Below are 9,562 nucleotides of genomic sequence, written 5' to 3' on the forward strand. Positions count from 1 at the left end.
TTTGTTACAACAATCCCCAAAGCTAAGGCTGTTTATTGATAAACCATGCACGGGCTTGGTATAAAATTGTAATCTATGATACTATGATTATTGTAATCAAGTGGAAATATATCGCATGGTTAATATTTTACAATTTCATATATATCCACTTTATTGTTGAAATATCACATTAGTTATTACGAATGTATTAGTCCTATATTTATGTATAGATTTTAAATATTAAAGTAAGTATATTCTGCAATTAATTAATAAATTCTATATAAATACACTAGTTTTGTTGTTGAAGAAAACAAATTCGTAAATAGTCGGTGGAAATAAGAAGATTTCATAAAGTATTACTTTAATCGATTAATTTAATGTAGTTAATTACAAGGTCGGTAAATTTTCTAACAACCTTTTTGAGTGCTATTATAAAATAATCAACGGAATAACCCAAACTTCAATACGATACCCAACTCTTATCAATTGCAAGCAAAACCACCTTTTTCCAATCCAAATTGAATAACTAAAACATCTAATTTTATAAAAAATAAGATTGGCCACAATCAAACAGAATCGTGCAATCAATGTTTAATGCAAATCATAAACATAAAAATTTCTTTAAATCGAAAGATAATTATTATAATTACGACATATAAAACGAATGAAATTACAAATGGGCTGGCTAAACTTGTGATAATAAACGTAGAAATATTCCCACCTATTTCCGAAATCCAAAGGAGTAAAGGGAAAGCAAATTAATTCTATTTTGTTCTATCTTCATTATCTTTAATAAAGATATTCTCTATTTAATTAATATTCCTCGTCTATTAATAAATGACTAATCTTTATCTCAATGAAAAAGGTCACATCACACCGCATGTTATGGAAAATTATACGCAAAAAAGGGCACACATAATAAATATTTGTACAATATAATAAGCCAAACACCATTAATTTCGGAAGAGCAACTTTATTTTTGATTCCCCACCGCCTTTCCACGGCGTCGCGCCGCCGCCGGAGGAGAAGAACCCAACGTCAAAAAACAAAAAATACAGTCAATAAAGCAAGAATTCCTCTGCCTGTTTCAGACCACGACAGCACAAGCACAAACACAGAGCCTCGATTAACTAAAAAAACAAAATAAAAATAAAACAACACACACAAAACCACCACCTTTTACTCAATTGCTCCCCTGCCATTTCCAATTCCAGAAGAAACATCGGAATAAGGGTTTCTCAGATTTCACACACTAATTAGGCAGCCCCAATCCCCATCAACAACCACTTTTCAGCAAATCCCACCTCAAAAAATTCGTTCTTTGCTTCCACCAAACTCTCTCTCTCGCTTAATTCTCAAGAAAAATTGGTTCTTGAAGTTCGGCCGAGCTAAAATGGCGACGCTAGGTGATATTGGAATGTCAGCTTTGATCAACATTCTGGGCGCCTTTGCATTCTTGCTTGCGTTTGCTTTGCTGAGGATTCAGCCGCTGAATGACAGAGTGTATTTCACCAAATGGTACATTGAGGGGCAGCGGAGCAGCCCCAGCCGCCGTGGTGATGGGCTGGTGGGCAGATTTGTCAATCTCAATTACAGGACTTACTTGACTTTCCTCAACTGGATGCCTCAGGCCTTGCAGATGAAAGAGCCTCAGATTATCGAGCATGCTGGCCTTGACTCTGCTGTTTTCTTGAGGATTTACAGACTTGGGTAATTTCAAGATCCCATTTTTTATATTGTCTTTTTTAATGAAAAGTGTTCTTGTTGTTGGATTTGGTTGGGATGTAACTGGTTTTGTTGTGTATGGAAATGTGTATGATTTTAACGCACAAGCAAGCATAACTGTATGAAGGGAGTAAATCTTTTAGTTTGAAAATTGAATTTTCAGAGAAAGTGTTAGTAGAAATTTGGTTTTGGAGGGAAGTTATTATTTCTGCCGTTTTCTTGAGGATTTGCACACTTGAGTACTTTCAAGATTCCATTTTTGAGATGTTTTTTGATGAAAATTGTTCTTGTTACTGGATGGTTTTGACTTTTTTTTTGTTGCGTGTGGAAATATTTATGGAGGATTTTGGTTTTCTGGTTATTTGGTAGCTTCACGAGTTTCATATTTGGAATAGTTATATTTTGGAGTGACATGTAGAAAACGGAAGGCCTATTTTTAACTTGTATTAATAGATTTAGTTTTGGACTGAAAGAGGCATCAAATATTGGTGAAGATAGTGCACAAACAAAACTGGGTGTAGTGAGTTTTAAATTTGTTGAGTGACCAAATTGAAAATCTTTTAATCAAAAAACATTTTGCAGGGAAGTTATTTTTAGGGTGGACAACTGAACATTAGATTATAGTCCTAATGTTGGTTGTGACTCGTGTTTGTTGTGTATGGAAATGACGTGGAGAATCCATATTGGGTTTTCCTTTTTTTTTGTTATCACATGACTTCATATTTAGAATAGTTATATTTTGGAGTGACATGTAGAAAATGGATGGGTATTTTTAAGTTGTGTTAAGACCTTTAGTTTTGGAGTAATTATTATGAATATAATGCAAAAGGAAAACTGGATGAAGTATTTCGTTTGTTGAGTTACCAAAAATTGAATCTAAGAAAGTTTCAAGAAAAATTAATTTGAAGGGAGGTTATGTTTAGGTTGGGATATTGGAATATAGTCAAACTGTATGTTATTATTCAGCAATCATGTAGTCTCTCTAAGAATGCAAAACAAAAAAGGAAAAATAGAGAAAGCATCCTGCTGGTGGCTTATTTCTTCCTCGTCTTAGGATAATCATCGTAGAGCTATTCTTGTAGGACTTGAAACTCAAGTAAAACATGCTCTATTTTTCTTTTGAATGTCTAAGAAGAGATATCGCAGCAACTCCATAGATATTTTTGTTGGACTAAGGAAGGATTAAGTATTTTTTTCAGCTTCCAATTCATCAAATTTTGTCTTTTGAATGATTCCCTGTGCTTATCACTGTGAAGCTTTGGGGCGTTCAGTTGAAAACATAGAGAGCAATCTTGAATTATAAATTTTTCAGAGTTTTTGAGTATTTTCATAGCCATGCACCTCTTATGGTCTTTATCTTCCCCCGTGATATGATTTTCTTGAAATTGTGTATTCGTTTATAGCTCAGCAGAATCAATGGTGTATGATTCCGCCATCTATTTTGCAATTTTTTATTAGACTCTGTTTACAATGAATCTGCTAATTTTGTGTCCCGACAGTCACTTATGTTTGATCTTCAATGTCGTGTTATCTTGAATTTGCAAATGTCATTCATTTTAACTATCTCTAACTTGGTTGTTTTTCACTACTGCCAGATTGAAAATATTCGGACCAATAGCCATTGTTGCTGCAATAGTTCTATTTCCGGTGAACGCATCTGGTGGCACTTTGTTTTTCCTGCAGCACGACTTGGTTGTTAACAACATTGACAAGCTCTCTATATCTAATATTCATCCCAAGTCTAATAAGTAAGTTTGATGCTTTTTATTCTACAAAAGATATTGTATAGAAAGTAGAAACATTTTCATGACCTTTATTATCACTTCAAAAATGAGATGGAACTCTTCAGCAACACAACAAGGTAGAATTATGAACATGGAATTCAACTTCTCTTCACTTTTAAGCAGTTTTAGTTGTTATAGATGATGAAACAACTTTTCACTGAATCTCTGGCATTTATCGTGCATTATTCTTTATCTTCTCTTATTATTCTAATTTTGATATGTAACACAATACCACTACGGATTTTCAGGTTTTTAGTCCACATAGGCCTGGAGTACTTATTTACATTTTGGGCTTGTTACATGCTTTATAAGGAATATGATAAAGTTGCATCGATGAGACTGAGTTTCTTGGCTTCATGTGGCAGGCACCCTGCTCAGTTCACGGTTAGCCTTTTTAAACTTCAATGGCTATTGTTATCGAGTATAGTAATCTAATCATGCCAAATTTCCTGTAGTAATATGAGCTGAAAATTTAACTCTTTCGTCACATTTACAAAGCCCCTGAACTTGCTTATTGGATTTATTTGCACTAGAAATATGATCAACCAATTGGTTGCAAGTTTCTGTACTACACTACTACTTATAACAAGCCTCACATATGATCCAAAACTCACTGCAGCGGTGATCAACAAACACAATAAGTTGATATCCATTAGCTCAAAATCAGCTATGTAGTTCATAGAAGTTTCAACCCCGACACTCAGAATTATATATGATTCACAGTGAAAAGACCATGTGTTTAGGGCTGTGTTTGTAAATGCCAACATGTGATTACAAAGTCCAGTTTATAAGTCTTTGTTATAATTACAAGCTACATGCGAAGTTATGAACACTCTTGATCAGGTTCTAGTACGGAATGTTCCTCGTGATCCCAACCGCTCGATATCAGAAACTGTTGACAACTTCTTTCAGAGAAACCATCCAGATTACTATCTGTGCCATCAGGTAGTAGATTACCCCTCACTTGTCTAGACACTTCAAATTACTTTTTCTCATACAATCGATCTGACTTTGTTTTTTTTTTAACTATCCAGAGTGTATACAAGGCTAAAAAGTTTGCGAAACTTGTTAAAAAGAGAATTAAGCTTCAAAATCAGCTCAATTACAATCAGCTGAAGTTTGAGAGAAATCCAAAAAAGAGGCCTACTAGAAAGGTATTCTGCCTGTTTTGATTGAAATTTGAAACTCTTTGAGCAATATCTTATGAGGAAACTATGTAACTATTTCATTTTCCGATATATATTACAAAGTTTTTGTCATTCAGAAAGGATTTCTTGGACTTTGGGGTGAAAGGGTCGACTCAATTGATTACTTTGAACAACAAATTAAAGATCTGGATGAGCAAGTAAGTGTGCCGACTGGATTCATATGAGCTGCTCGAATTCATTTGTTATTTTTCATGTTAGTATCTTGCTGATTTATATCCTTTCCAGGTGAAAATTGAACGCGAAAAAGTTATGAAAGACCCTAAAGCCGTCACTCGTGCTGCATTTGTATCGTTTAAAACGAGATGGGGAGCAGCTGTATGCGCGCAGACCCAACAGAGCAAAAATCCTACGCTTTGGCTGACTTATTGGGCCCCCGAACCCCGTGATATCTATTGGAAGAATCTGGGAATACCATTTGTTTCCCTAAGCATTCGTAAACTCATCATATCGGTAGCTATGTTTGGATTGATCTTCTTTTACTTTATACCCGTTGCTTTCGTCCAATCATTGGCGAATATTGAAGGACTCTCGAAGGCACTTCCTTTTCTGAGGCCAATCCTTGACAGGTAATAGTATCTCATTGAAAATTATTACTCCGTACATGTATTCTGATATTGTAGTTTACTTATATTTAAATGTGTGCATCATTATTTATTCCCCTATAAGTATAATTTTGTATTTAAACTTTAAAAGTATAGAAAAATTAGTCTTTCTAGAGTTAAGGTTGAAAGGTCATGACTATTTCTCGATTTTGGAAGGGCTTGATTTGTTTTTCTTTTGTGTTGTACGTCTATTGTGAAACGCGTGCTTGAGAGACGGGCTGAGAAATTCGTTTCTAATTCTGTTAATTTATAGATTAAAGCAATTCACATGTTCTGCAGGAAGCTGGTGAAGTCGTTTCTACAGGGCTTCGTTCCTGGTCTGGCTCTCAAGATCTTCTTGCTTCTTCTTCCTTCGATTTTAATGGTGATGTCGAAGATAGAGGGGCACGTTGCAGTATCTGTGTTAGAACAAAAAACTGCTGCAAAGTACTACTATTTCATGTTAGTCAATGTGTTCTTGGGAAGCATAGCGACTGGGACAGCGTTCCAGCAACTCAATGCTTTTCTTCACCAATCAGCAACCGAGTAATATTTCCTATATCTCTGATGGATATCGTCGCCTTTTTTTTGTTAAGAGGATCAATAATGGTTCCCCGGTGACTAGTACAATGTCGTATAATTGCATGCCTTATTGTCTGAATAAAGTATTTTGGTTGCAGGATCCCAAGAAACATCGGTGTATCGATACCGATGAAAGCTAGTTTCTTTATCACGTATATAATGATCGATGGCTGGGCCGGAATTGCCGGTGAAATCCTCCGGTTGAAACCACTAGCGTTTTTCCACCTAAAGCGCATGTTCTTGGTGAAAACTGAACGGGACTTGGAGAAGGCGATGCGCCCTAAAGGAGTCGACTTTCCGGAGACTCTACCAAGCCTTCAGTTGTATTTCCTTCTCGGCATAGTGTACATGGCTGTTACTCCGATCCTTCTTCCGTTCATTCTGGTCTTCTTCGCCTTCGCCTACTTCGTTTATCGCCACCAGGTACGAGAGAGTCGATTTCTTTACCATTCTCATATTGGTGTTACTGAAATTCGTTTTTAGTTATGGTCGGCGTTGTTATCGCGCAGGTCATCAACGTGTATAACCAGAAATATGAGAGCGCCGCCGCGTTTTGGCCGCATGTTCATAATCGAATCATCGCTAGCTTGGTGGTATCGCAGCTACTTCTAATGGGGCTATTGAGCACAAAAAAAGCAACAAACTCCACTCCTTTGCTTGTGGTTTTGCCAATTCTCACTCTCACCTTTCATAAGTACTGCAAGCATCGGTTCGAGCCGGCTTTTCGGAATGACCCACTCGAGGTAAGATTTTAAACCCTAAGCCCTAAAGAGGGGGGGGGGGGTGGGGGGGGGTTGTGAACCCTTATCGGGGCTGATGCACCATACATCTGGATCGGCCCCAATTAAACCCGCCAAGTGGGGACCGACGAGCGTTAATTGGGGTGGATCCTGATGTACACATACCAGAGTTTGATTTGAATATTTATTTATTGATATTCCCATTTTAAGGAATCAATGAGCAAGGATCTTGAAGATGGAGCTACTGAATTAGATGGTGAGTTCAAGTCTCAGTTGATGGACGCGTACTTGCACCCGATTTTCCACAATATCGAAGGAGTCGAGGATGAGATCAGGATCGAAAAGAATTGAACATCCAAACGGGAACCGAGGTATAAGTATCTTGAGGATAGAATGACTAATTGGTAAGTAAATTGTGGGGACATATAAGGTGTAGTGTAGCTCTATGTTGTTATTTTAGAGATATATTATACTGTACTGGTGTAGTTTGTTTCGAATTCTAAAACCATGTAAATGTTGAGTAGGGTTGTTGATTTTGTTGACTCTGATCTGCCTATTTTGATGCTCTTGAAGTAACTATAGAATGTGTATGCGTCCTCAGTGTGGTTTTCATGGGTCCGGGCGGTCGGGGTGTGTGCCGGGTTCGGCTCGTGCTAGGCCGAACCCGACACATTCTTTAGATTGGATCCGTTTGTACATTAGTCCACATTTTTTTATTGTTTTCATTTAGAATTTGCTTCGAGCATTGATTGTTGAAGGTTGATGAGATATACAGGGATGGAATTCAATAAAATGGCATTTGAACCAATTTGCTTTAATTTATCCTTTAGAAAAATTTGTCACAATTTTATCGGTAGTGTTGTAATTTAGGCTCCTCCTTAACTTGAGTCAAAAATCAAAATCAAGTAATCTGAATATGGCATGTAACCAATCTACCTTTGCGATTCAATCTACGTCAATATTTTTAAAATTTCTAATACTACCTTAAAACTATTCTTTATATTATTAGTTCATAATAACTCATTTTATTTTATTTTATTTTATTGTTAATTTTAAATAAATAAAGAAATAAAAAATATATACATTACACTGTGATGGTAACGTCAAATTTTCTCACCAAATTGATTATGTACATCACTCAACTTTGTTAATATAACATGTATGTGTAAAAACATTATAAGACTTTATATAGTTATTTGTTATCAGCCCATAAATAGTATAGACACGAAAAGACTGCCAACATCGATTAATAATAACCTTTGGTTTCACCATAAGCTAGGCCCCACATATTTTCCTCATATTCCTTTTGTTCTTCAAAATCTCCATCTTCCCCTCTATTTCGAAGCCTCAATTGCACAAGAAATTTTCTTGTGCTTTCCTCTTCGAGAAAAAAAGAGGTACGTATTCATATTCTATTATGCATTGATTATCTGTTTATGAGCATTATATTAAAGAAAATACAATGAAATGGTAATTAATTCATTTGATCTATTGAAATGCATAGAACTTTTTAGATTCAACTTTTCGTCTTGTCGGTAATCTCAAAATCGCTATACACAATATCACACCAAGAATCAATAAGTTTAATATCTACATAGCATTAACAAAACACCAAATTCATTCAGAGTTATATTGTTCCCTATTCAATCAATGCACATATTTTTTTAAGGATTATATTCAATGTTGAACTAATTTTAAATATTGTATCCTTTGTATTTGTGGCGTGTTTGCAAATATTGAACTTATGCATGACGAGGTTGTTACACATTTGAAATTGAAGGGTGGGAAGAGACAAAATTCAAAGAGCAAAGCCATGAAATCCACAAGCACCACCACATTCCTCCTCATGGCTGCCCCGCTCCTCCTCCTCATCCTCCTCCCCTTGGCACATGCAAGCCTAAAACCCAACGCCAAGACCGTGGTGGTGACAAACAACCACACCAACTACCTAAGCGTGCGGTGCTTCTCGTTCAATGATGATTACACTGTGAACCACTTGCCCTCGTGGGGGCAGTACGAGTTCAAGGTGACGAAGCGGGTGGTCTACCCTTCCTCCACCATGTTTAATTGCTCCACCAACATGGGCACATTTGTCGCCTACAAATACGACTATGAGTGCACGGGAGATGAGTACGAGAAATGCGACTGGCGATTTGACGAAGATGGTGCTTATAGATGGGAACCTAAGCTCAATGTTTGGGTTGGTGTTGATTATACCCCTAACTATGAGTCCCTCAATAGAGGTGGTGTCATCCAAGGCTACTTTGCAAACTAGCCTTATTAATTTCCCTTTTCTTTCGCTACAAAAATATGTACTGGTCAAATTTATGATTGGTGGAATGTTTGTAATTTTGTTGGTGTTTTAATTCGATAGTGTTTGGATTCCCAGTATATATACTTTGTCCCGCAATTTTATAAATTTATTTTGAGTCATCCATCAAAATTAATTTCTATATAGTTATGGTTTCATATGTCTCTTTCTAATAAGATGCATGGGTAGTAAGATACTACTACTACTTTAGAAGTGAGAACAATAATTTAACTAGTAGAAATAGATTATATTAGACTGATCAAATTGCGTGAATTCACGTTTTTTATTGATGTGAATTTATGTCTCCCCCACAGTTTCCATTCCTTATATTATGGTGCAATTTATGGAGAAAACGGAGCTCGGATAAACCAATGAAACAAGTTTACGTGATCGTACTTTTATGGATAATGCACCAAATTTAAATGTTTTACATAATAAAATTTCATCTCGAATATGTCACCCTATTATATAATCCATCAGTCACCTATTTATATAGTTCTTTGTTGTGGCATAAATTTTTAGAAATGTGAAAGGAAAATAGATAGACAAAGTTAGTGAATGCAAGTCCACTTTTATGTGCTTTATTCTTAATTTTCGTCTTTGTCACAGGTGATCAACTTCTTTTCAAGGTGAGATTTTTAAAAAATAAGAT

General features: G+C 36.0%; 2 protein-coding genes across 2 annotated transcripts; both read left to right on the plus strand.

The window, feature by feature from the left end:
- The first annotated feature begins 964 nt into the window (after positions 1-964).
- Positions 965-7,175, plus strand: LOC125215528 (hyperosmolality-gated Ca2+ permeable channel 1.8-like). Its single transcript, XM_048116970.2, has 11 exons — positions 965-1,689; positions 3,300-3,452; positions 3,737-3,872; positions 4,332-4,433; positions 4,523-4,642; positions 4,753-4,833; positions 4,922-5,262; positions 5,578-5,823; positions 5,958-6,282; positions 6,369-6,602; positions 6,810-7,175. Exons 1-11 carry the CDS (start codon positions 1,373-1,375, stop codon positions 6,948-6,950), a joined length of 2,196 nt encoding a protein of 731 aa, XP_047972927.1. The 5' UTR covers positions 965-1,372; the 3' UTR covers positions 6,951-7,175.
- A 718-nt stretch (positions 7,176-7,893) lies between these two features.
- On the plus strand, positions 7,894-8,990 carry LOC125210953 (uncharacterized). The gene is made up of 2 exons (XM_048110603.2): positions 7,894-7,996; positions 8,380-8,990. The coding sequence occupies exon 2, from the start codon at positions 8,413-8,415 to the stop codon at positions 8,872-8,874; it is 462 nt and encodes a 153-aa protein (XP_047966560.1). The 5' UTR covers positions 7,894-7,996; positions 8,380-8,412; the 3' UTR covers positions 8,875-8,990.
- The last annotated feature ends 572 nt before the right edge of the window (positions 8,991-9,562 follow it).

This window comes from Salvia hispanica, chromosome 3 (assembly GCF_029641045.1).
Source record: "Salvia hispanica isolate PSC_SH4W2 chromosome 3, Shi_PSC_v1, whole genome shotgun sequence".
In the NCBI taxonomy this organism is placed as follows: Eukaryota; Viridiplantae; Streptophyta; class Magnoliopsida; order Lamiales; family Lamiaceae; genus Salvia; species Salvia hispanica.

Excerpts from the sequence above, each read along its gene's own strand:
- LOC125215528 (XM_048116970.2), top strand. The coding sequence starts at position 1,373 with ATGGCGACGCTAGGTGATATTGGAATGTCAGCTTTGATCAACATTCTG. Across the intron at positions 3,453-3,736 it reads ATTCATCCCAAGTCTAATAA|GTTTTTAGTCCACATAGGCC; the intron begins GTAAGTTTGATG and ends ACGGATTTTCAG. Across the intron at positions 5,263-5,577 it reads CTGAGGCCAATCCTTGACAG|GAAGCTGGTGAAGTCGTTTC; the intron begins GTAATAGTATCT and ends CATGTTCTGCAG.
- LOC125210953 (XM_048110603.2), top strand. The coding sequence starts at position 8,413 with ATGAAATCCACAAGCACCACCACATTCCTCCTCATGGCTGCCCCGCTC.